General features: G+C 58.5%; 1 protein-coding gene across 1 annotated transcript; it reads right to left on the bottom strand.

The window, feature by feature from the left end:
- Positions 1-9,126: 9,126 nt before the first annotated feature.
- LOC130708404 (NUT family member 2G-like) lies at positions 9,127-25,694 on the bottom strand. The gene is made up of 9 exons (XM_057548379.1): positions 25,679-25,694; positions 22,999-23,722; positions 21,917-22,045; positions 16,128-16,248; positions 15,327-15,503; positions 10,705-10,908; positions 10,191-10,307; positions 9,643-9,669; positions 9,127-9,231 (listed from the first exon to the last, which is right to left on the bottom strand). Exons 1-9 carry the CDS (start codon positions 25,692-25,694, stop codon positions 9,127-9,129), a joined length of 1,620 nt encoding a protein of 539 aa, XP_057404362.1.
- Between the last annotated feature and the right edge of the window lie 889 nt (positions 25,695-26,583).

Below are 26,583 nucleotides of genomic sequence, written 5' to 3'. Positions count from 1 at the left end.
GGGCTGGTTGGTGGCCAGGCGGCCCTCCCTGGAAGTGTCATGTGGCCATGGCCCAGGGTTCACTGGGCGAATGATAGGGGCCAGCTGGGCAGCTGGTGGTGGAGCTTGAGGAGGAAAGCCTGGGGTCCAGCCTCCCTTGCCAGCCTGACGTCCTCGAGAGGGAACAAAGTCTCTGAGCACGAACGGGCCAGTGTCTGTTCGGATGGGCCTATGAAGAGCCTCAAAATCAATCTCTGGTGGGCAGGCTTCATCACTGACCCCTAGATGGCGGTCTTGGTCGTGCCTCTGGGCACCTTGGCCAGCGTGGGACTCAGAAGGACTTGAGCCCATTCCGGGTGCACTGTGGCTCGGGGCTGCCGGCCCACCCTCGTCCTCTTTCAAGGCCAGGAGTCGTTTCTGCACCAGCTGGTAGGAGGGAGGAGGACAGTGACAGCTCCACGCGCACGTGTGAGAGGAGGAGCACTGGGCAGTGGGACAATGGCCCTGGGGGGAAGGAGGGGACGGGTGACCCCAGGACTAGACTCCAAATACAGACACGGTGGCATTCCTGCCATCCTCCTGCACCTTATTCCCAGCTGTGTGTCCTTCCCTCCGCTCCCGGCTCCCCATCCTCTCCTTCCTATCACCCTGCGCTGCACCCACCCCAGAGAGGGCCCTTCCCCATGCCAGGCCTCCGAGGCAGGGAAGGGACGGACAGAGCCATGTGGGCCTCCTGTTCTGGGGCCCTACCTCTCCCCTGCTCACTGGGGTCCCTCCGTGCCCTGGTCTTCCTGGGTGTCCCTTGTCTCCCCTGTTCTACCTGAGATCCCTCCCTCCTCTGGCTCCCCTGGGCCACCTGGTTTCCCCTGTCCCCTGGATCCCCTGGGGTCCCCCCTCCCCTGGAGTCCCCTGGCTCCCTAAGTCTCCCTCTCCCTCCTCTGGCTCACTTCTTCAGGGGTGAGTCCTTCCTCCTGCTTCAGCTCCTCAGCAAGGGCCAAGAGATCCAGATGTGGGTCTGGGGAAAACAATTCTGCCAGGAATCGAGGGTGAATGACTGCCTCCACCTTTGACAGAAAGAAGAGGCTGTGAGCATCCTTGGCCAGGAGTGGCCTGTGACACAAGAAGACCAGGAGGGAAAGTGAAAAGCAGAGACCCACCCCCACTCTCCTCCACAAGGCGGGGATGGTCAGCACACACACACACACACACACACACACACACACACACGCGCGCGCACATACACAGTCACACACAAAAGAGCACATATACAGATGCACATACACAGACACACAAAGGCATACACACAGACACAAACATATCCACACATACATCTGCGTAAACCTCCCCTAACACCGGGCTCAGGAACAAGGAGCTGAGCTGAAGTCCCATCGGCTTGAGCAGAACCCAGATCTTGGGTGCTGAGAGTTCCATGCCCTGGCATCTTGTAGACCCCAGGCTCCAGGCCCAGCCTACCTTGGTGACAGAGTCTTCCCGGGAACGCTGCTTGTCCATGTAGCTCAAGAGACACGGGTCCATGTAGGTGTCGTCCTCTTCCTGCTTCGGCTCATTTCCGTCCTTTCCACATTCTGCAGGTGACTTGCCTCTGCCTGAGTGGACGGGCCCCACCAGCGCCTCCATCCTGTCCACATACTCCCTCACAGTCTCAGGGGGAATCTCCTTGGGCGCCTTGGGCTCCGGGGTCCGCTGGGATCTGTGTGGCTTCGGGTGCGAGGGCTGGGCCCTGGGGCCGGACATCCTGGGAGCACAGGCTGAGGCAGAGCAGGAGGAAGGGAAGGAAGGTGAGGGACTCCCGGTCCACCTCCTGACCACCGAGCGCATGTTGGTGAGGGCATTGTTTAGGGGACGTTGGTGTGGGTGTGGGAGGGGTCAGGACCATCTGAAGCCTCATGCACAGTTGGAGAGGGGAGGTTAGGGGGTCATCTAAGAGAGTCACAAGTAAGGAAGTGGGGAACCTCCAATTTTCTAGGGGTCTCCCCTTCAAGCCCACTTCTTAGGCAGACTTAGTGTGGGGTCCTTTGACAGGGAGGTGTGAGAGGAGTTACAAAACTGACCAAGTCAATACCCCGTAGTGACAAAGGGCAGCTGAGACCCCACCCCCCCACCCCCCGCCTCGGTGGCTGTTTTGGTTGAAAGACCAATGCCCCTGTCTTGAAAGAAAAGGATCCACATGGGGACGGTGGCCAACCCTAGGCCCCTGTTACCTGTGCCTTCAGCTCCAGTGGGAACCTGGGTGCCTGGCTGAAGGTGCACTTTCGGGGCTGGGGGCCCCCGAGGATCCAGCTTCGGTGGGGCTGGAGGAGGCAGGTCCTGCGCGCACTGCATGCACTGCAAATTCTGAATGTGTATCTCCTCCTCGGCCGCAAATTCCATGAACCTGGGGGGTGACGGAGGCACAGGCCACCCTGAGAAAAAGGCCTGGGTTCTGGAGCCCAACAAAGGCAGCCAAGACTGAGGCAGTGGGAGAGGGTGTGCCTTGGGGCCGTCAAGGCCCTGTGAGGTGCTGTCCGCAGCAGAGAGCTGCTCCTGGAAGTGACAACAAGATCTGGGACCCTTCCTGCCTCACCAGCACTGGAGGGCATTCAACAGCACAGACCCAGGTCGCTGAATTGAACCAGGTCAACGGGACACATGGCTGACCCAGGGGGCACCCTCCTCATGCCCCCGTCCCCATCCAGAACCACATGAAGGGCTGACAGCCAGAGGCTGGAACAGGCATGTGTTCCCCACAGGGGTCCTTGCCCGAATCCAGGACCCTGGGCTAGGACTGAGAGTCCTGGAACATAGACCTGGAGACAGGGCCCAGGAGAGGCTGGACGATGTGGATGCTGAGCTTAGAGGAGAGGCCTTCCCTTCCTGTGAGAGGCGCTCGTTTGTTTGCTTTTGTTTCTTAAACCAAGGGGATTACCATGGAGCAAACACTGGAAGGGCCGGAGACCCTTGGGCCGACGACAGCTGGCTTCCCCAGCCTCTTCAGGGATGCCAGGGTACCCACTCAGGGCACTTTTCATGAGGAGAGGTGGTCCCAAATCTATGTTAGTGGCCGCCAGCCACCCACCACTAAGGAAGCAGCAGGCTGGCGGGTGGAGCTCTTTCCCCGGCCCAGCCCATGTGGCCGGAGTTGGACCCCTACTGGACTCACAGCTTCACCCTGCCCCGTCCTGAGACCTTCATGTCAAGGCAAGGGTAGGTCAAAATCAGGGGAAGGCAGAGCTCCTGGTGGAGGAAGGACAGAAGTCTCAAACTCTCAAGGTGAGGGAGGGGTTTCTGGAGGACAGTAGGGCCCCTGGGCTGCGGGGACCCTGTGCTGGGTGACAGCCCTTCTCCTCTGTCCTCTCTGATCAGCACCCCCACGGCCAGACCCTGCCCTCACCCACTCGCCTCACCCTCCACGCAGCCCCTGGGCCCAGGACGCTGACTCACTTTTCCGCCCTCTCGTAGTAGATCATCCGGTCAAGGTTGCTCAAGCGCCGCCATTCCTGCACGGTCCTCCGCAGTCCCTCCTCCAGCGGCATGGTGGGATTCAGGCGGGTCACGGATCGAAGCACTAGGCTGTAAGCCCTCGGGGTCAGTCTCCGGGCCCATCCCAGCCCCCACCTGCCTGACCCCACCCGCCCACGTGGACCACACATCACTCAACCCAGAATGACTGAGCAACAGGAGGGTGAGAGGCGGGCGTCTGGGAGGGCAAAGACAAGCCTTCCCGGCCACTGCTGTCACCGCCTCACACTCACTCAAGGATGACCATCCACTCCCAGGCTAGAGCTGGGACATTGTGCCTTGGGGAGCTCTTTTCCTCCTCAAGGCTGCATTTTCATAATAAAAATCACCATCATCAATGAGGCATGGCCTGTGCCAAGCAATCTGCTCACACTTCATAGATTAGCCCAAGGTGTCTTCTGCACAGTCCTCTGAGTGAAGTGTACTTGTCCCCTTTTTACGAGGGACCGGAGGTTTAGGATGGAAATGCCTGCCAGGCTCACAACTCTAGTGGGAGAGAGCCCACGCCCTTAGGAGAGCTCTACCATCACCCTGTTCCTAGTGGAATTCTCCACAACGAAGTGGAGGCATGCATAAAGCGCTCTCCTGGGCCCCGCGCTCCTCCCCCTCCTCTGAAGTGGCCTCCCCTGGCCATGTGCGCTCACGTCCTGTATGAAGGACTCGGCACCACAGGAGAGGGCGGCATCCACTCCTTGGCTCCTCACCTTACACCACGACCCTCTCTGACTGCAAGGCTTCAGTCCATATTACCATGAGAATCATGGAAGAGCAAGCTGGCCAGACTCACAGGGTGGTGGGGCCAGTTGAGATAGGGCACATTTCAGTCCTGATGTCACGGACTGGCAGGCCCACCCATGTGACCGACAGTGTGCCTTCTCATAGCATGGACATCGTCCTCTCACCTTCCTTCCAGTATCCCTAGAAACCTAACGTGCGAGTCCATCCCCAGTTCCTCTTTATCTAAAAGCTCCCATAAGCTCAGGACCCCCTGAGCGTTCACTCACATGAGAAAGCAGGAAAAAGCTTCTACATCAGGACTCAGGCGAAAGTGTCTCCGGGCCAGGGGCTTGAAGCGCTGCCAACGTCGGAAGTTACTGTACTCTCTCTGGGGGTTAGAGGAGCCATCCTGCGAGGCGTTGGGCTGGTTGGTGGCCAGGCGGCCCTCCCTGGAAGTGTCATGTGGCCATGGCCCAGGGTTCACTGGGCGAATGATAGGGGCCAGCTGGGCAGCTGGTGGTGGAGCTTGAGGAGGAAAGCCTGGGGTCCAGCCTCCCTTGCCAGCCTGACGTCCTCGAGAGGGAACAAAGTCTCTGAGCACGAACGGGCCAGTGTCTGTTCGGATGGGCCTATGAAGAGCCTCAAAATCAATCTCTGGTGGGCAGGCTTCATCACTGACCCCTAGATGGCGGTCTTGGTCGTGCCTCTGGGCACCTTGGCCAGCGTGGGACTCAGAAGGACTTGAGCCCATTCCGGGTGCACTGTGGCTCGGGGCTGCCGGCCCACCCTCGTCCTCTTTCAAGGCCAGGAGTCGTTTCTGCACCAGCTGGTAGGAGGGAGGAGGACAGTGACAGCTCCACGCGCACGTGTGAGAGGAGGAGCACTGGGCAGTGGGACAATGGCCCTGGGGGGAAGGAGGGGACGGGTGACCCCAGGACTAGACTCCAAATACAGACACGGTGGCATTCCTGCCATCCTCCTGCACCTTATTCCCAGCTGTGTGTCCTTCCCTCCGCTCCCGGCTCCCCATCCTCTCCTTCCTATCACCCTGCGCTGCACCCACCCCAGAGAGGGCCCTTCCCCATGCCAGGCCTCCGAGGCAGGGAAGGGACGGACAGAGCCATGTGGGCCTCCTGTTCTGGGGCCCTACCTCTCCCCTGCTCACTGGGGTCCCTCCGTGCCCTGGTCTTCCTGGGTGTCCCTTGTCTCCCCTGTTCTACCTGAGATCCCTCCCTCCTCTGGCTCCCCTGGGCCACCTGGTTTCCCCTGTCCCCTGGATCCCCTGGGGTCCCCCCTCCCCTGGAGTCCCCTGGCTCCCTGATTGTCCCTCTCCCTCCCCTGGCTCACTTCTTCAGGGGTGAGTCCTTCCTCCTGCTTCAGCTCCTCAGCAAGGGCCAAGAGATCCAGATGTGGGTCTGGGGAAAACAATTCTGCCAGGAATCGAGGGTGAATGACTGCCTCCACCTTTGACAGAAAGAAGAGGCTGTGAGCATCCTTGGCCAGGAGTGGCCTGTGACACAAGAAGACCAGGAGGGAAAGTGAAAAGCAGAGACCCACCCCCACTCTCCTCCACAAGGCGGGGATGGTCAGCACACACACACACACACACACACACACACGCGCGCGCACATACACAGTCACACACAAAAGAGCACATATACGGATGCACATACACAGACACACAAAGGCATACACACAGACACAAACATATCCACACATACATCTGCGTAAACCTCCCCTAACACCGGGCTCAGGAACAAGGAGCTGAGCTGAAGTCCCATCGGCTTGAGCAGAACCCAGATCTTGGGTGCTGAGAGTTCCATGCCCTGGCATCTTGTAGACCCCAGGCTCCAGGCCCAGCCTACCTTGGTGACAGAGTCTTCCCGGGAACGCTGCTTGTCCATGTAGCTCAAGAGACACGGGTCCATGTAGGTGTCGTCCTCTTCCTGCTTCGGCTCATTTCCGTCCTTTCCACATTCTGCATGTGACTTGCCTCTGCCTGAGTGGACGGGCCCCACCAGCGCCTCCATCCTGTCCACATACTCCCTCACAGTCTCAGGGGGAATCTCCTTGGGCGCCTTGGGCTCCGGGGTCCGCTGGGATCTGTGTGGCTTCGGGTGCGAGGGCTGGGCCCTGGGGCCGGACATCCTGGGAGCACAGGCTGAGGCAGAGCAGGAGGAAGGGAAGGAAGGTGAGGGACTCCCGGTCCACCTCCTGACCACCGAGCGCACGTTGGTGAGGGCATTGTTTGGGGGACGTTGATGTGGGTGTGGGAGGGGTCAGGACCATCTGAAGCCTCATGCACAGTTGGAGAGGGGAGGTTAGGGGGTCATCTAAGAGAGTCACAAGTAAGGAAGTGGGGAACCTCCAATTTTCTAGGGGTCTCCCCTTCAAGCCCACTTCTTAGGCAGACTTAGTGTGGGGTCCTTTGACAGGGAGGTGTGAGAGGAGTTACAAAACTGACCAAGTCAATACCCCGTAGTGACAAAGGGCAGCTGAGACCCCACCCCCCCACCCCCCGCCTCGGTGGCTGTTTTGGTTGAAAGACCAATGCCCCTGTCTTGAAAGAAAAGGATCCACATGGGGACGGTGGCCAACCCTAGGCCCCTGTTACCTGTGCCTTCAGCTCCAGTGGGAACCTGGGTGCCTGGCTGAAGGTGCACTTTCGGGGCTGGGGGCCCCGGAGGATCCAGCTTCGGTGGGGCTGGAGGAGGCAGGTCCTGCGCGCACTGCATGCACTGCAAATTCTGAATGTGTATCTCCTCCTCGGCTGCAAATTCCATGAACCTGGGGGGTGACGGAGGCACAGGCCACCCTGAGAAAAAGGCCTGGGTTCTGGAGCCCAACAAAGGCAGCCAAGACTGAGGCAGTGGGAGAGGGTGTGCCTTGGGGCCGTCAAGGCCCTGTGAGGTGCTGTCCGCAGCAGAGAGCTGCTCCTGGAAGTGACAACAAGATCTGGGACCCTTCCTGCCTCACCAGCACTGGAGGGCATTCAACAGCACAGACCCAGGTCGCTGAATTGAACCAGGTCAACGGGACACATGGCTGACCCAGGGGGCACCCTCCTCATGCCCCCGTCCCCATCCAGAACCACATGAAGGGCTGACAGCCAGAGGCTGGAACAGGCATGTGTTCCCCACAGGGGTCCTTGCCCGAATCCAGGACCCTGGGCTAGGACTGAGAGTCCTGGAACATAGACCTGGAGACAGGGCCCAGGAGAGGCTGGACGATGTGGATGCTGAGCTTAGAGGAGAGGCCTTCCCTTCCTGTGAGAGGCGCTCGTTTGTTTGCTTTTGTTTCTTAAACCAAGGGGATTACCATGGAGCAAACACTGGAAGGGCCGGAGACCCTTGGGCCGACGACAGCTGGCTTCCCCAGCCTCTTCAGGGATGCCAGGGTACCCACTCAGGGCACTTTTCATGAGGAGAGGTGGTCCCAAATCTATGTTAGTGGCCGCCAGCCACCCACCACTAAGGAAGCAGCAGGCTGGCGGGTGGAGCTCTTTCCCCGGCCCAGCCCATGTGGCCGGAGTTGGACCCCTACTGGACTCACAGCTTCACCCTGCCCCGTCCTGAGACCTTCATGTCAAGGCAAGGGTAGGTCAAAATCAGGGGAAGGCAGAGCTCCTGGTGGAGGAAGGACAGAAGTCTCAAACTCTCAAGGTGAGGGAGGGGTTTCTGGAGGACAGTAGGGCCCCTGGGCTGCGGGGACCCTGTGCTGGGTGACAGCCCTTCTCCTCTGTCCTCTCTGATCAGCACCCCCACGGCCAGACCCTGCCCTCACCCACTCGCCTCACCCTCCACGCAGCCCCTGGGCCCAGGACGCTGACTCACTTTTCCGCCCTCTCGTAGTAGATCATCCGGTCAAGGTTGCTCAAGCGCCGCCATTCCTGCACGGTCCTCCGCAGTCCCTCCTCCAGCGGCATGGTGGGATTCAGGCGGGTCACGGATCGAAGCACTAGGCTGTAAGCCCTCGGGGTCAGTCTCCGGGCCCAGCCCAGCCCCCACCTGCCTGACCCCACCCGCCCACGTGGACCACACATCACTCAACCCAGAATGACTGAGCAACAGGAGGGTGAGAGGCGGGCGTCTGGGAGGGCAAAGACAAGCCTTCCCGGCCACTGCTGTCACCGCCTCACACTCACTCAAGGATGACCATCCACTCCCAGGCTAGAGCTGGGACATTGTGCCTTGGGGAGCTCTTTTCCTCCTCAAGGCTGCATTTTCATAATAAAAATCACCATCATCAATGAGGCATGGCCTGTGCCAAGCAATCTGCTCACACTTCATAGATTAGCCCAAGGTGTCTTCTGCACAGTCCTCTGAGTGAAGTGTAATTGTCCCCTTTTTATGAGGGACCGGAGGTTTAGGATGGAAATGCCTGCCAGGCTCACAACTCTAGTGGGAGAGAGCCCACGCCCTTAGGAGAGCTCTACCATCACCCTGTTCCTAGTGGAATTCTCCACAACGAAGTGGAGGCATGCATAAAGCGCTCTCCTGGGCCCCGCGCTCCTCCCCCTCCTCTGAAGTGGCCTCCCCTGGCCATGTGCGCTCACGTCCTGTATGAAGGACACGGCACCACAGGAGAGGGCGGCATCCACTCCTTGGCTCCTCACCTTACACCACGACCCTCTCTGACTGCAAGGCTTCAGTCCATATTACCATGAGAATCATGGAAGAGCAAGCTGGCCAGACTCACAGGGTGGTGGGGCCAGTTGAGATAGGGCACATTTCAGTCCTGATGTCACGGACTGGCAGGCCCACCCATGTGACCGACAGTGTGCCTTCTCATAGCATGGACATCGTCCTCTCACCTTCCTTCCAGTATCCCTAGAAACCTAACGTGCGAGTCCATCCCCAGTTCCTCTTTATCTAAAAGCTCCCATAAGCTCAGGACCCCCTGAGCGTTCACTCACATGAGAAAGCAGGAAAAAGCTTCTACATCAGGACTCAGGCGAAAGTGTCTCCGGGCCAGGGGCTTGAAGCGCTGCCAACGTCGGAAGTTACTGTACTCTCTCTGGGGGTTAGAGGAGCCATCCTGCGAGGCGTTGGGCTGGTTGGTGGCCAGGCGGCCCTCCCTGGAAGTGTCATGTGGCCATGGCCCAGGGTTCACTGGGCGAATGATAGGGGCCAGCTGGGCAGCTGGTGGTGGAGCTTGAGGAGGAAAGCCTGGGGTCCAGCCTCCCTTGCCAGCCTGACGTCCTCGAGAGGGAACAAAGTCTCTGAGCACGAACGGGCCAGTGTCTGTTCGGATGGGCCTATGAAGAGCCTCAAAATCAATCTCTGGTGGGCAGGCTTCATCACTGACCCCTCGATGGCGGTCTTGGTCGTGCCTCTGGGCACCTTGGCCAGCGTGGGACTCAGAAGGACTTGAGCCCATTCCGGGTGCACTGTGGCTCGGGGCTGCCGGCCCACCCTCGTCCTCTTTCAAGGCCAGGAGTCGTTTCTGCACCAGCTGGTAGGAGGGAGGAGGACAGTGACAGCTCCACGCGCACGTGTGAGAGGAGGAGCACTGGGCAGTGGGACAATGGCCCTGGGGGGAAGGAGGGGACGGGTGACCCCAGGACTAGACTCCAAATACAGACACGGTGGCATTCCTGCCATCCTCCTGCACCTTATTCCCAGCTGTGTGTCCTTCCCTCCACTCCCGGCTCCCCATCCTCTCCTTCCTATCACCCTGCACTGCACCCACCCCAGAGAGGGCCCTTCCCCATGCCAGGCCTCCGAGGCAGGGAAGGGACGGACAGAGCCATGTGGGCCTCCTGTTCTGGGGCCCTACCTCTCCCCTGCTCACTGGGGTCCCTCCGTGCCCTGGTCTTCCTGGGTGTCCCTTGTCTCCCCTGTTCTACCTGAGATCCCTCCCTCCTCTGGCTCCCCTGGGCCACCTGGTTTCCCCTGTCCCCTGGATCCCCTGGGGTCCCCCCTCCCCTGGAGTCCCCTGGCTCCCTAAGTCTCCCTCTCCCTCCCCTGGCTCACTTCTTCAGGGGTGAGTCCTTCCTCCTGCTTCAGCTCCTCAGCAAGGGCCAAGAGATCCAGATGTGGGTCTGGGGAAAACAATTCTGCCAGGAATCGAGGGTGAATGACTGCCTCCACCTTTGACAGAAAGAAGAGGCTGTGAGCATCCTTGGCCAGGAGTGGCCTGTGACACAAGAAGACCAGGAGGGAAAGTGAAAAGCAGAGACCCACCCCCACTCTCCTCCACAAGGCGGGGATGGTCAGCACACACACACACACACACACACACACACACGCACATACACAGTCACACACAAAAGAGCACATATACAGATGCACATACACAGACACACAAAGGCATACACACAGACACAAACATATCCACACATACATCTGCGTAAACCTCCCCTAACACCGGGCTCAGGAACAAGGAGCTGAGCTGAAGTCCCATCGGCTTGAGCAGAACCCAGATCTTGGGTGCTGAGAGTTCCATGCCCTGGCATCTTGTAGACCCCAGGCTCCAGGCCCAGCCTACCTTGGTGACAGAGTCTTCCCGGGAACGCTGCTTGTCCATGTAGCTCAAGAGACACGGGTCCATGTAGGTGTCGTCCTCTTCCTGCTTCGGCTCATTTCCGTCCTTTCCACATTCTGCATGTGACTTGCCTCTGCCTGAGTGGACGGGCCCCACCAGCGCCTCCATCCTGTCCACATACTCCCTCACAGTCTCAGGGGGAATCTCCTTGGGCGCCTTGGGCTCCGGGGTCCGCTGGGATCTGTGTGGCTTCGGGTGCGAGGGCTGGGCCCTGGGGCCGGACATCCTGGGAGCACAGGCTGAGGCAGAGCAGGAGGAAGGGAAGGAAGGTGAGGGACTCCCGGTCCACCTCCTGACCACCGAGCGCACGTTGGTGAGGGCATTGTTTGGGGGACGTTGATGTGGGTGTGGGAGGGGTCAGGACCATCTGAAGCCTCATGCACAGTTGGAGAGGGGAGGTTAGGGGGTCATCTAAGAGAGTCACAAGTAAGGAAGTGGGGAACCTCCAATTTTCTAGGGGTCTCCCCTTCAAGCCCACTTCTTAGGCAGACTTAGTGTGGGGTCCCTTGACAGGGAGGTGTGAGAGGAGTTACAAAACTGACCAAGTCAATACCCCGTAGTGACAAAGGGCAGCTGAGACCCCACCCCCCCACCCCCCGCCTCGGTGGCTGTTTTGGTTGAAAGACCAATGCCCCTGTCTTGAAAGAAAAGGATCCACATGGGGACGGTGGCCAACCCTAGGCCCCTGTTACCTGTGCCTTCAGCTCCAGTGGGAACCTGGGTGCCTGGCTGAAGGTGCACTTTCGGGGCTGGGGGCCCCGGAGGATCCAGCTTCGGTGGGGCTGGAGGAGGCAGGTCCTGCGCGCACTGCATGCACTGCAAATTCTGAATGTGTATCTCCTCCTCGGCTGCAAATTCCATGAACCTGGGGGGTGACGGAGGCACAGGCCACCCTGAGAAAAAGGCCTGGGTTCTGGAGCCCAACAAAGGCAGCCAAGACTGAGGCAGTGGGAGAGGGTGTGCCTTGGGGCCGTCAAGGCCCTGTGAGGTGCTGTCCGCAGCAGAGAGCTGCTCCTGGAAGTGACAACAAGATCTGGGACCCTTCCTGCCTCACCAGCACTGGAGGGCATTCAACAGCACAGACCCAGGTCGCTGAATTGAACCAGGTCAACGGGACACATGGCTGACCCAGGGGGCACCCTCCTCATGCCCCCGTCCCCATCCAGAACCACATGAAGGGCTGACAGCCAGAGGCTGGAACAGGCATGTGTTCCCCACAGGGGTCCTTGCCCGAATCCAGGACCCTGGGCTAGGACTGAGAGTCCTGGAACATAGACCTGGAGACAGGGCCCAGGAGAGGCTGGACGATGTGGATGCTGAGCTTAGAGGAGAGGCCTTCCCTTCCTGTGAGAGGCGCTCGTTTGTTTGCTTTTGTTTCTTAAACCAAGGGGATTACCATGGAGCAAACACTGGAAGGCCCGGAGACCCTTGGGCCGACGACAGCTGGCTTCCCCAGCCTCTTCAGGGATGCCAGGGTACCCACTCAGGGCACTTTTCATGAGGAGAGGTGGTCCCAAATCTATGTTAGTGGCCGCCAGCCACCCAACACTAAGGAAGCAGCAGGCTGACGGGTGGAGCTCTTTCCCCGGCCCAGCCCATGTGGCCGGAGTTGGACCCCTACTGGACTCACAGCTTCACCCTGCCCCGTCCTGAGACCTTCATGTCAAGGCAAGGGTAGGTCAAAATCAGGGGAAGGCAGAGCTCCTGGTGGAGGAAGGACAGAAGTCTCAAACTCTCAAGGTGAGGGAGGGGTTTCTGGAGGACAGTAGGGCCCCTGGGCTGCGGGGACCCTGTGCTGGGTGACAGCCCTTCTCCTCTGTCCTCTCTGATCAGCACCCCCACGGCCAGACCCTGCCCTCACCCACTCGCCTCACCCTCCACGCAGCCCCTGGGCCCAGGACGCTGACTCACTTTTCCGCCCTCTCGTAGTAGATCATCCGGTCAAGGTTGCTCAAGCGCCGCCATTCCTGCACGGTCCTCCGCAGTCCCTCCTCCAGCGGCATGGTGGGATTCAGGCGGGTCACGGATCGAAGCACTAGGCTGTAAGCCCTCGGGGTCAGTCTCCGGGCCCAGCCCAGCCCCCACCTGCCTGACCCCACCCGCCCACGTGGACCACACATCACTCAACCCAGAATGACTGAGCAACAGGAGGGTGAGAGGCGGGCGTCTGGGAGGGCAAAGACAAGCCTTCCCGGCCACTGCTGTCACCGCCTCACACTCACTCAAGGATGACCATCCACTCCCAGGCTAGAGCTGGGACATTGTGCCTTGGGGAGCTCTTTTCCTCCTCAAGGCTGCATTTTCATAATAAAAATCACCATCATCAATGAGGCATGGCCTGTGCCAAGCAATCTGCTCACACTTCATAGATTAGCCCAAGGTGTCTTCTGCACAGTCCTCTGAGTGAAGTGTACTTGTCCCCTTTTTACGAGGGACCGGAGGTTTAGGATGGAAATGCCTGCCAGGCTCACAACTCTAGTGGGAGAGAGCCCACGCCCTTAGGAGAGCTCTACCATCACCCTGTTCCTAGTGGAATTCTCCACAACGAAGTGGAGGCATGCATAAAGCGCTCTCCTGGGCCCCGCGCTCCTCCCCCTCCTCTGAAGTGGCCTCCCCTGGCCATGTGCGCTCACGTCCTGTATGAAGGACTCGGCACCACAGGAGAGGGCGGCATCCACTCCTTGGCTCCTCACCTTACACCACGACCCTCTCTGACTGCAAGGCTTCAGTCCATATTACCATGAGAATCATGGAAGAGCAAGCTGGCCAGACTCACAGGGTGGTGGGGCCAGTTGAGATAGGGCACATTTCAGTCCTGATGTCACGGACTGGCAGGCCCACCCATGTGACCGACAGTGTGCCTTCTCATAGCATGGACATCGTCCTCTCACCTTCCTTCCAGTATCCCTAGAAACCTAACGTGCGAGTCCATCCCCAGTTCCTCTTTATCTAAAAGCTCCCATAAGCTCAGGACCCCCTGAGCGTTCACTCACATGAGAAAGCAGGAAAAAGCTTCTACATCAGGACTCAGGCGAAAGTGTCTCCGGGCCAGGGGCTTGAAGCGCTGCCAACGTCGGAAGTTACTGTACTCTCTCTGGGGGTTAGAGGAGCCATCCTGCGAGGCGTTGGGCTGGTTGGTGGCCAGGCGGCCCTCCCTGGAAGTGTCATGTGGCCATGGCCCAGGGTTCACTGGGCGAATGATAGGGGCCAGCTGGGCAGCTGGTGGTGGAGCTTGAGGAGGAAAGCCTGGGGTCCAGCCTCCCTTGCCAGCCTGACGTCCTCGAGAGGGAACAAAGTCTCTGAGCACGAACGGGCCAGTGTCTGTTCGGATGGGCCTATGAAGAGCCTCAAAATCAATCTCTGGTGGGCAGGCTTCATCACTGACCCCTAGATGGCGGTCTTGGTCGTGCCTCTGGGCACCTTGGCCAGCGTGGGACTCAGAAGGACTTGAGCCCATTCCGGGTGCACTGTGGCTCGGGGCTGCCGGCCCACCCTCGTCCTCTTTCAAGGCCAGGAGTCGTTTCTGCACCAGCTGGTAGGAGGGAGGAGGACAGTGACAGCTCCACGCGCACGTGTGAGAGGAGGAGCACTGGGCAGTGGGACAATGGCCCTGGGGGGAAGGAGGGGACGGGTGACCCCAGGACTAGACTCCAAATACAGACACGGTGGCATTCCTGCCATCCTCCTGCACCTTATTCCCAGCTGTGTGTCCTTCCCTCCGCTCCCGGCTCCCCATCCTCTCCTTCCTATCACCCTGCGCTGCACCCACCCCAGAGAGGGCCCTTCCCCATGCCAGGCCTCCGAGGCAGGGAAGGGACGGACAGAGCCATGTGGGCCTCCTGTTCTGGGGCCCTACCTCTCCCCTGCTCACTGGGGTCCCTCCGTGCCCTGGTCTTCCTGGGTGTCCCTTGTCTCCCCTGTTCTACCTGAGATCCCTCCCTCCTCTGGCTCCCCTGGGCCACCTGGTTTCCCCTGTCCCCTGGATCCCCTGGGGTCCCCCCTCCCCTGGAGTCCCCTGGCTCCCTAAGTCTCCCTCTCCCTCCTCTGGCTCACTTCTTCAGGGGTGAGTCCTTCCTCCTGCTTCAGCTCCTCAGCAAGGGCCAAGAGATCCAGATGTGGGTCTGGGGAAAACAATTCTGCCAGGAATCGAGGGTGAATGACTGCCTCCACCTTTGACAGAAAGAAGAGGCTGTGAGCATCCTTGGCCAGGAGTGGCCTGTGACACAAGAAGACCAGGAGGGAAAGTGAAAAGCAGAGACCCACCCCCACTCTCCTCCACAAGGCGGGGATGGTCAGCACACACACACACACACACACACACACGCGCACATACACAGTCACACACAAAAGAGCACATATACGGATGCACATACACAGACACACAAAGGCATACACACAGACACAAACATATCCACACATACATCTGCGTAAACCTCCCCTAACACCGGGCTCAGGAACAAGGAGCTGAGCTGAAGTCCCATCGGCTTGAGCAGAACCCAGATCTTGGGTGCTGAGAGTTCCATGCCCTGGCATCTTGTAGACCCCAGGCTCCAGGCCCAGCCTACCTTGGTGACAGAGTCTTCCCGGGAACGCTGCTTGTCCATGTAGCTCAAGAGACACGGGTCCATGTAGGTGTCGTCCTCTTCCTGCTTCGGCTCATTTCCGTCCTTTCCACATTCTGCATGTGACTTGCCTCTGCCTGAGTGGACGGGCCCCACCAGCGCCTCCATCCTGTCCACATACTCCCTCACAGTCTCAGGGGGAATCTCCTTGGGCGCCTTGGGCTCCGGGGTCCGCTGGGATCTGTGTGGCTTCGGGTGCGAGGGCTGGGCCCTGGGGCCGGACATCCTGGGAGCACAGGCTGAGGCAGAGCAGGAGGAAGGGAAGGAAGGTGAGGGACTCCCGGTCCACCTCCTGACCACCGAGCGCACGTTGGTGAGGGCATTGTTTGGGGGACGTTGATGTGGGTGTGGGAGGGGTCAGGACCATCTGAAGCCTCATGCACAGTTGGAGAGGGGAGGTTAGGGGGTCATCTAAGAGAGTCACAAGTAAGGAAGTGGGGAACCTCCAATTTTCTAGGGGTCTCCCCTTCAAGCCCACTTCTTAGGCAGACTTAGTGTGGGGTCCTTTGACAGGGAGGTGTGAGAGGAGTTACAAAACTGACCAAGTCAATACCCCGTAGTGACAAAGGGCAGCTGAGACCCCACCCCCCCACCCCCCGCCTCGGTGGCTGTTTTGGTTGAAAGACCAATGCCCCTGTCTTGAAGGAAAAGGATCCACATGGGGACGGTGGCCAACCCTAGGCCCCTGTTACCTGTGCCTTCAGCTCCAGTGGGAACCTGGGTGCCTGGCTGAAGGTGCACTTTCGGGGCTGGGGGCCCCCGAGGATCCAGCTTCGGTGGGGCTGGAGGAGGCAGGTCCTGCGCGCACTGCATGCACTGCAAATTCTGAATGTGTATCTCCTCCTCGGCCGCAAATTCCATGAACCTGGGGGGTGACGGAGGCACAGGCCACCCTGAGAAAAAGGCCTGGGTTCTGGAGCCCAACAAAGGCAGCCAAGACTGAGGCAGTGGGAGAGGGTGTGCCTTGGGGCCGTCAAGGCCCTGTGAGGTGCTGTCCGCAGCAGAGAGCTGCTCCTGGAAGTGACAACAAGATCTGGGACCCTTCCTGCCTCACCAGCACTGGAGGGCATTCAACAGCACAGACCCAGGTCGCTGAATTGAACCAGGTCAACGGGACACATGGCTGACCCAGGGGGCACCCTCCTCATGCCCCCGTCCCCATCCAGAACCACATGAAGGGCTGACAGCCAGAGGCTGGAACAGGCATGTGTTCCCCACAGGGGTCCTTGCCCGAATCCAGGACCCTGGGCTAGGACTGAGAGTCCTGGAACATAGACCTGGAGACAGGGCCCAGGAGAGGCTGGACGATGTGGATGCTGAGCTTAGAGGAGAGGCCTTCCCTTCCTGTGAGAGGCGCTCGTTTGTTTGCTTTTGTTTCTTAAACCAAGGGGATTACCATGGAGCAAACACTGGAAGGCCCGGAGACCCTTGGGCCGACGACAGCTGGCTTCCCCAGCCTCTTCAGGGATGCCAGGGTACCCACTCAGGGCACTTTTCATGAGGAGAGGTGGTCCCAAATCTATGTTAGTGGCCGCCAGCCACCCACCACTAAGGAAGCAGCAGGCTGGCGGGTGGAGCTCTTTCCCCGGCCCAGCCCATGTGGCCGGAGTTGGACCCCTACTGGACTCACAGCTTCACCCTGCCCCGTCCTGAGACCTTCATGTCAAGGCAAGGGTAGGTCAAAATCAGGGGAAGGCAGAGCTCCTGGTGGAGGAAGGACAGAAGTCTCAAACTCTCAAGGTGAGGGAGGGGTTTCTGGAGGACAGTAGGGCCCCTGGGCTGCGGGGACCCTGTGCTGGGTGACAGCCCTTCTCCTCTGTCCTCTCTGATCTGCACCCCCACGGCCAGACCCTGCCCTCACCCACTCGCCTCACCCTCCACGCAGCCCCTGGGCCCAGGACGCTGACTCACTTTTCCGCCCTCTCGTAGTAGATCATCCGGTCAAGGTTGCTCAAGCGCCGCCATTCCTGCACGGTCCTCCGCAGTCCCTCCTCCAGCGGCATGGTGGGATTCAGGCGGGTCACGGATCGAAGCACTAGGCTGTAAGCCCTCGGGGTCAGTCTCCGGGCCCAGCCCAGCCCCCACCTGCCTGACCCCACCCGCCCACGTGGACCACACATCACTCAACCCAGAATGACTGAGCAACAGGAGGGTGAGAGGCGGGCGTCTGGGAGGGCAAAGACAAGCCTTCCCGGCCACTGCTGTCACCGCCTCACACTCACTCAAGGATGACCATCCACTCCCAGGCTAGAGCTGGGACATTGTGCCTTGGGGAGCTCTTTTCCTCCTCAAGGCTGCATTTTCATAATAAAAATCACCATCATCAATGAGGCATGGCCTGTGCCAAGCAATCTGCTCACACTTCATAGATTAGCCCAAGGTGTCTTCTGCACAGTCCTCTGAGTGAAGTGTACTTGTCCCCTTTTTACGAGGGACCGGAGGTTTAGGATGGAAATGCCTGCCAGGCTCACAACTCTAGTGGGAGAGAGCCCACGCCCTTAGGAGAGCTCTACCATCACCCTGTTCCTAGTGGAATTCTCCACAACGAAGTGGAGGCATGCATAAAGCGCTCTCCTGGGCCCCGCGCTCCTCCCCCTCCTCTGAAGTGGCCTCCCCTGGCCATGTGCGCTCACGTCCTGTATGAAGGACACGGCACCACAGGAGAGGGCGGCATCCACTCCTTGGCTCCTCACCTTACACCACGACCCTCTCTGACTGCAAGGCTTCAGTCCATATTACCATGAGAATCATGGAAGAGCAAGCTGGCCAGACTCACAGGGTGGTGGGGCCAGTTGAGATAGGGCACATTTCAGTCCTGATGTCACGGACTGGCAGGCCCACCCATGTGACCGACAGTGTGCCTTCTCATAGCATGGACATCGTCCTCTCACCTTCCTTCCAGTAGCCCTAGAAACCTAACGTGCGAGTCCATCCCCAGTTCCTCTTTATCTAAAAGCTCCCATAAGCTCAGGACCCCCTGAGCGTTCACTCACATGAGAAAGCAGGAAAAAGCTTCTACATCAGGACTCAGGCGAAAGTGTCTCCGGGCCAGGGGCTTGAAGCGCTGCCAACGTCGGAAGTTACTGTACTCTCTCTGGGGGTTAGAGGAGCCATCCTGCGAGGCGTTGGGCTGGTTGGTGGCCAGGCGGCCCTCCCTGGAAGTGTCATGTGGCCATGGCCCAGGGTTCACTGGGCGAATGATAGGGGCCAGCTGGGCAGCTGGTGGTGGAGCTTGAGGAGGAAAGCCTGGGGTCCAGCCTCCCTTGCCAGCCTGACGTCCTCGAGAGGGAACAAAGTCTCTGAGCACGAACGGGCCAGTGTCTGTTCGGATGGGCCTATGAAGAGCCTCAAAATCAATCTCTGGTGGGCAGGCTTCATCACTGACCCCTCGATGGCGGTCTTGGTCGTGCCTCTGGGCACCTTGGCCAGCGTGGGACTCAGAAGGACTTGAGCCCATTCCGGGTGCACTGTGGCTCGGGGCTGCCGGCCCACCCTCGTCCTCTTTCAAGGCCAGGAGTCGTTTCTGCACCAGCTGGTAGGAGTGAGGAGGACAGTGACAGCTCCGCTCACGTGTGAGAGGAGGAGCACTGGGCAGTGGGACAATGGCCCTGGGGGGAAGGAGGGGACGGGTGACCCCAGGACTAGACTCCAAATACAGACACGGTGGCATTCCTGCCATCCTCCTGCACCTTATTCCCAGCTGTGTGTCCTTCCCTCCACTCCCGGCTCCCCATCCTCTCCTTCCTATCACCCTGCACTGCACCCACCCCAGAGAGGGCCCTTCCCCATGCCAGGCCTCCGAGGCAGGGAAGGGACGGACAGAGCCATGTGGGCCTCCTGTTCTGGGGCCCTACCTCTCCCCTGCTCACTGGGGTCCCTCCGTGCCCTGGTCTTCCTGGGTGTCCCTTGTCTCCCCTGTTCTACCTGAGATCCCTCCCTCCTCTGGCTCCCCTGGGCCACCTGGTTTCCCCTGTCCCCTGGATCACCTGGAGTCCCCCCTCCCCTGGAGTCCCCTGGCTCCCTAAGTCTCCCTCTCCCTCCCCTGGCTCACTTCTTCAGGGGTGAGTCCTTCCTCCTGCTTCAGCTCCTCAGCAAGGGCCAAGAGATCCAGATGTGGGTCTGGGGAAAACAATTCTGCCAGGAATCGAGGGTGAATGACTGCCTCCACCTTTGACAGAAAGAAGAGGCTGTGAGCATCCTTGGCCAGGAGTGGCCTGTGACACAAGAAGACCAGGAGGGAAAGTGAAAAGCAGAGACCCACCCCCACTCTCCTCCACAAGGCGGGGATGGTCAGCACACACACACACACACACACACACACACACGCACATACACAGTCACACACAAAAGAGCACATATACAGATGCACATACACAGACACACAAAGGCATACACACAGACACAAACATATCCACACATACATCTGCGTAAACCTCCCCTAACACCGGGCTCAGGAACAAGGAGCTGAGCTGAAGTCCCATCGGCTTGAGCAGAACCCAGATCTTGGGTGCTGAGAGTTCCATGCCCTGGCATCTTGTAGACCCCAGGCTCCAGGCCCAGCCTACCTTGGTGACAGAGTCTTCCCGGGAACGCTGCTTGTCCATGTAGCTCAAGAGACACGGGTCCATGTAGGTGTCGTCCTCTTCCTGCTTCGGCTCATTTCCGTCCTTTCCACATTCTGCATGTGACTTGCCTCTGCCTGAGTGGACGGGCCCCACCAGCGCCTCCATCCTGTCCACATACTCCCTCACAGTCTCAGGGGGAATCTCCTTGGGCGCCTTGGGCTCCGGGGTCCGCTGGGATCTGTGTGGCTTCGGGTGCGAGGGCTGGGCCCTGGGGCCGGACATCCTGGGAGCACAGGCTGAGGCAGAGCAGGAGGAAGGGAAGGAAGGTGAGGGACTCCCGGTCCACCTCCTGACCACCGAGCGCACGTTGGTGAGGGCATTGTTTGGGGGACGTTGATGTGGGTGTGGGAGGGGTCAGGACCATCTGAAGCCTCATGCACAGTTGGAGAGGGGAGGTTAGGGGGTCATCTAAGAGAGTCACAAGTAAGGAAGTGGGGAACCTCCAATTTTCTAGGGGTCTCCCCATCAAGCCCACTTCTTAGGCAGACTTAGTGTGGGGTCCCTTGACAGGGAGGTGTGAGAGGAGTTACAAAACTGACCAAGTCAATACCCCGTAGTGACAAAGGGCAGCTGAGACCCCACCCCCCCACCCCCCGCCTCGGTGGCTGTTTTGGTTGAAAGACCAATGCCCCTGTCTTGAAAGAAAAGGATCCACATGGGGACGGTGGCCAACCCTAGGCCCCTGTTACCTGTGCCTTCAGCTCCAGTGGGAACCTGGGTGCCTGGCTGAAGGTGCACTTTCGGGGCTGGGGGCCCCGGAGGATCCAGCTTCGGTGGGGCTGGAGGAGGCAGGTCCTGCGCGCACTGCATGCACTGCAAATTCTGAATGTGTATCTCCTCCTCGGCTGCAAATTCCATGAACCTGGGGGGTGACGGAGGCACAGGCCACCCTGAGAAAAAGGCCTGGGTTCTGGAGCCCAACAAAGGCAGCCAAGACTGAGGCAGTGGGAGAGGGTGTGCCTTGGGGCCGTCAAGGCCCTGTGAGGTGCTGTCCGCAGCAGAGAGCTGCTCCTGGAAGTGACAACAAGATCTGGGACCCTTCCTGCCTCACCAGCACTGGAGGGCATTCAACAGCACAGACCCAGGTCGCTGAATTGAACCAGGTCAACGGGACACATGGCTGACCCAGGGGGCACCCTCCTCATGCCCCCGTCCCCATCCAGAACCACATGAAGGGCTGACAGCCAGAGGCTGGAACAGGCATGTGTTCCCCACAGGGGTCCTTGCCCGAATCCAGGACCCTGGGCTAGGACTGAGAGTCCTGGAACATAGACCTGGAGACAGGGCCCAGGAGAGGCTGGACGATGTGGATGCTGAGCTTAGAGGAGAGGCCTTCCCTTCCTGTGAGAGGCGCTCGTTTGTTTGCTTTTGTTTCTTAAACCAAGGGGATTACCATGGAGCAAACACTGGAAGGCCCGGAGACCCTTGGGCCGACGACAGCTGGCTTCCCCAGCCTCTTCAGGGATGCCAGGGTACCCACTCAGGGCACTTTTCATGAGGAGAGGTGGTCCCAAATCTATGTTAGTGGCCGCCAGCCACCCAACACTAAGGAAGCAGCAGGCTGACGGGTGGAGCTCTTTCCCCGGCCCAGCCCATGTGGCCGGAGTTGGACCCCTACTGGACTCACAGCTTCACCCTGCCCCGTCCTGAGACTTTCATGTCAAGGCAAGGGTAGGTCAAAATCAGGGGAAGGCAGAGCTCCTGGTGGAGGAAGGACAGAAGTCTCAAACTCTCAAGGTGAGGGAGGGGTTTCTGGGGGACAGTAGGGCCCCTGGGCTGCGGGGACCCTGTGCTGGGTGACAGCCCTTCTCCTCTGTCCTCTCTGATCAGCACCCCCACGGCCAGACCCTGCCCTCACCCACTCGCCTCACCCTCCACGCAGCCCCTGGGCCCAGGACGCTGACTCACTTTTCCTCCATCTCGTAGTAGATCATCCGGTCAAGGTTGCTCAAGCGCCGCCATTCCTGCACGGCCCTCCACAGTCCGTCCTCCAGCGGCATAGTGAGATTTAGGCGGGCCAAGGATCGAAGCACTGGGCTGTAAGCCCTCGGGGTCAGTCTCCGGGCCCAGCCCAGCCCCCACCTGCCTGACCCCACCCGCCCATGTGGACCACACATCACTCAACCCAGAATGACTGAGCAACAGGAGGGTGAGAGGCGGGCGTCTGGGAGGGCAAAGACAAGCCTTCCCGGCCACTGCTGTCACCGCCTCACACTCACTCAAGGATGACCATCCACTCCCAGGGTAGAGCTGGGACATTGTGCCTTGGGGAGCTCTTTTCCTCCTCAAGGCTGCATTTTCATAATAAAATTCATCATCATCAATCAGGCATGGCCTGTGCCAAGCAATCTGCTAACACTTCATAGATTAGCCCAAGGAGTCTTCTGCACAGTCCTCTGAGTGAAGTGTAATTGTCCCCTTTTTACGAGGGACCGGAGGTTTAGGATGGAAATGCCTGCCAGGCTCACAACTCTAGTGGGAGAGAGCCCACGCCCTTAGGAGAGCTCTACCATCACCCTGTTCCTAGTGGAATTCTCCACAACGAAGTGGAGGCATGCATAAAGCGCTCTCCTGGGCCCCGCGCTCCTCCCCCTCCTCTGAAGTGGCCTCCCCTGGCCATGTGCGCTCACGTCCTGTATGAAGGACAGGGCACCACAGGAGAGGGCGGCATCCACTCCTTGGCTCCTCACCTTACACCACGACCCTCTCTGACTGCAAGGCTTCAGTCCATATTACCATGAGATTCATGGAAGAGCAAGCTGGCCAGACTCACAGGGTGGTGGGGCCCGTTGAGATAGGGCACATTTCAGTCCTGATGTCACGGACTGGCAGGCCCACCCATGTTACCGACAATATGCCTTCTCATAGCATGGACATCGTCCTCTCACCTTCTTTACAGTAGCCCTAGAAACCTAACGTGCGAGTCCATCCCCAGTTCCTCTTCATCTAAAAGCTCCCATAAGCTCAAGACCCCCTGAGCGTTCACTCACATGAGAAAGCAGGAAAAAGCTTCTGCATCAGGACTCAGGCGAAAGTGTCTCCGGGCCAGGGGCTTGATGTGCTGCCTACGTAGGAAGTTACTGTACTCTCTCTGGGGGTTAGAGGAGTCGTCCTGCGAGGCGTTGGACTGGTTGGTGGCCAGGCGGCCCTCCCTGGAAGCGCCATGTGGCCATGGCCCAGAGTTCACTGGGCGAATGATAGGGGCCAGCTGGGCAGCTGGTGGTGGAGCTTGAGGAGGAAAGCCTGGGGTCCAGCCTCCCTTGCCAGCCTGACTAAGTCCAACAGCTGGAGCAGTCACAACGGTCCCCATCACAGGGGTTGCTAAGAATACGGGTGCAGGACATGCAGGACATTCAGCACTCCTGCTAAGGGCCCCTAGAGCGCTCCAGTTGAGGGGGGCCTGAGTAACGACAAAGGTCTGAGTCTGGGGGGCCTCCAGTGGCCTCCCTTGTGAGCTGACTTGGACAGTGAGGTTGCAAGCCCCAGGGGCACTGGGGCCACGGCCACCATTAGCCACCAAAGGCGTCCTGGGGAAAGCTGGCAGCAGCAGGCTGTTGCCAGGAGGGAATGCTGGGGTGATGGGACGTGGCAGGTGCTTCTGCCAGGGTGGCCGGTCCTCGGCCCCAGGAATGGGTGGAGGGAAGGGCACTGCCGTGAAAGTAGACGAGGAGGCACCGGGGTTCATGGTCACATCCGTTCCCAGCACTGGAGATGCTGTTGAGGCAAAGGAAAGGAGTGAATGGAGGAGGAGAATGGGCAAGTGGGACTGAGGCTTTCTGTGGCATCAGAGTGTAAATCTCCACAGGTGAGGGACACTTGGACAAGGGAAACTGTGCAGCGTGCAAATGTCTTCAAGTGATTTTCATGCCCTGACCTCCACTTGAGAATTATTCCACTGGTGACCCCGCGCCCATCCACCAAGGTCCCTGACCCCTGTCTGCCGAGAAGAAATCGCCTCAGCAAGCACTGACTTGGAGAGCCTCCCTAAGGCACCCCCTGGCACCTAAGCCTCACAGGCTGTCTCCCAAGACCTGGAACTGTGTGGACATCCGCTCTGTGAGAAATGCCCCTCAGCCGGCGTACTAGCAGGTAGGGACCTTCTCCAAGGTAAGTTCTAGGCACCCAAAGGCCCTTTGTGGACAGGTATTGTGTAAAATATTAGGGCCCCACCTCCTCCTCAGTCCTCCTTTTCCTGATGCTCAGTATAAATCCCCTCTTTCTTTCCTAGCCTCACAAAACAAAACAAAATGCTGGAAAATATCTCTCTAATGGAATCCCGAAACAAACCCATAACATTGGCCCAGAATGCACCTGCATCTCAGAACAACCCACAGCAGACACGTAACATGGGCCACGTCCTGCCACCCCCTCCCCAGTGCCCAGAGTCACTGTCATCACTCAGGAGTTCTGTTCCTAGGAGGCGGGGGTGGGGGGTGTGTGTGTGTGAGAAGTAGGCACGTGTCCCTTAGATTCTGTCATTTCACAGCCAGTGATGGCTGCAGAGGATTAAACAAGGGCCAGGGAATTGTCATGTTACATTGGTCATGGGAGTACAGACCGCCTGTGGTCCTTCCCCTTCCAGCTCCCAATAACGGAAAGACAATCTGAGAAGCAGGCATAAGTCAGTTGCCATGGCGATCAAATTGTCTGGAACACATCCCTGTTCAGGAGAACAAGGTACACAAAACGGTGCACCTAATTAATCAGAACAGGTGTCATAGGACGTGTAATAATAACACAGAAGATCTTCTTCCTGCCCCTGGGCTACGCTCCTTCCCCCTTTAAAAGAGGAAGCAGCCTTCACACACATTCCACCCGAAACAACCCCACTCCACATCTGTCCCCTGTCCATGAAGGAGTGACAGGAAATATGAACAAACTCTTCCTCTCAAGGCAGCCTGAGGGTCCACCATGAGATACTGGATGAGATGAAGTAAGTCTGAAGAACTGCGATTCCACAAAAGGAAGAACAATTCAGAACAACTCAGGAACCTGAGCCCTCTCTTGGCTGAAGTTACACGGTTGCCCATCCCCTGTTGAATCCCAAGCAACAGTTGCCTGAACTGAGAAGTGAGCTCTGGGCTGGGAGGAGTGGACGAGGTGTGGGCTGCGGCAGTTAGAGTAACCTCCTGCCTAGCTCTCGGAGAGGACACTTCACTGCAGGTGTGGCCACACACAGCCCCACTGAATAGTTTTCTCACCAAGACCATCTCTCCCAACGGTCCCCTTAGATACAGTATGCTCCTGTTCAAATCCCTTAGAAAGATACGGTGAGGCAAGCTTCAGGTGCCTCAGGAACACAAGACAGGTCTAGGCTTTCCTCATGACCCTCCCTGTGTCACCACCAGGACATCACACACATCCTTACACACACGTTTCAAAGTGGCTTGTCTCCCTTCTAGAAAGAATCAACCTGCCTGCTGCCATCCTTTCTCCATAGCCAGGGCAATTCCTCTTGATCCGCCTCCAATGACCCCTCCTCCCCAGTGCAGTCTCAGGTTTCTTCAGGCTCCCCAGTCTCCCCAGGTGAAATGTCCTCTTGTGTCCAGTGCTCTCTTCTCCCTCTACTTCAGTCCAACTGTGTGCCCACCGTGAAGTGTCACGTGTGAACCCGAAGGATGTGAGGGATGGCAGGGTCTCTGAGAACACACCCCCAGCCTATAGGCTTACCTCCTTCTGAAGCCATCCTGCAGGCTTGGGCACGGACTACTGCTGCCTGGTAGCCTCAATGAGAAAAGTCAAGACCAGGACCCAGAGAGTGACCTGCTTCAACAGACGCTCAGGATCCAACTGAAGGAGGGGCAGGTTTGAGTCATAACAGTAGAATGTGGCTGAAACATTCTGCAGTGGGGGAGGGGCAGAGGGCACGTGGGTCTGGGTAGGGTGGGGGTGGGGAGACATTCCACGAGGGCTCTGGCAGGTAGGCAAGAACCGGAAGTTCCTTCCACCTCACACAGTGGCAACACAACTGGCGTGTGCCTCTTTACGCAGTTTATAGACTGTTTTTTTGATTCACGGCACCGAGATTGGACTTGACGGTCCCTTCCTTTCACTTCTTTTTCCATCAACCTAGCTTTGTGTCCCTCAACACACTCTGCTTCCTACCTGGCTCTTGACTTACTTCAACAGAGACTAGACTTTCTGAACAAAATTCAGAACTGTTAGTCTGATAAACACTTGGGTATTTATGGCCACATGGAACTGAGTATTTGAAATTAGGATTGTCTCAGCAGATCCAGTGTCTTTGACTGCTGTATGTACATCACTCCTAAGGGAGTGGTCCTTGTGCTCCAACCAACATCCAGCAGGACCAGCCTTACTAATGATCCTTTGTGCTGGAAAGCCCCCGTCCATCAAAAAACCGTCATGCAGCCCCCATGTCCAAGACCAGAATTCACTAAATGTCTTTCTCATAGTATTCCATGGTTGTAAAACATTTAGTTTTTTACCTTTTAAATGATTTTAGTATAATATTTTAAGCGAGCAACACCTTCTCATGGTTCAAAATTAAATTGTGCAAATTGGAATATGCAGTGGCGAGTCCTCCTCCCACCTCTTTCCCCTGTCAACCCAAT

This window comes from Balaenoptera acutorostrata, chromosome 6 (genome assembly GCF_949987535.1).
Source record: "Balaenoptera acutorostrata chromosome 6, mBalAcu1.1, whole genome shotgun sequence".
Classification (NCBI taxonomy): Eukaryota; Metazoa; Chordata; class Mammalia; order Artiodactyla; family Balaenopteridae; genus Balaenoptera; species Balaenoptera acutorostrata.
This window is presented reverse-complemented; position numbering and strand designations above follow the sequence as displayed.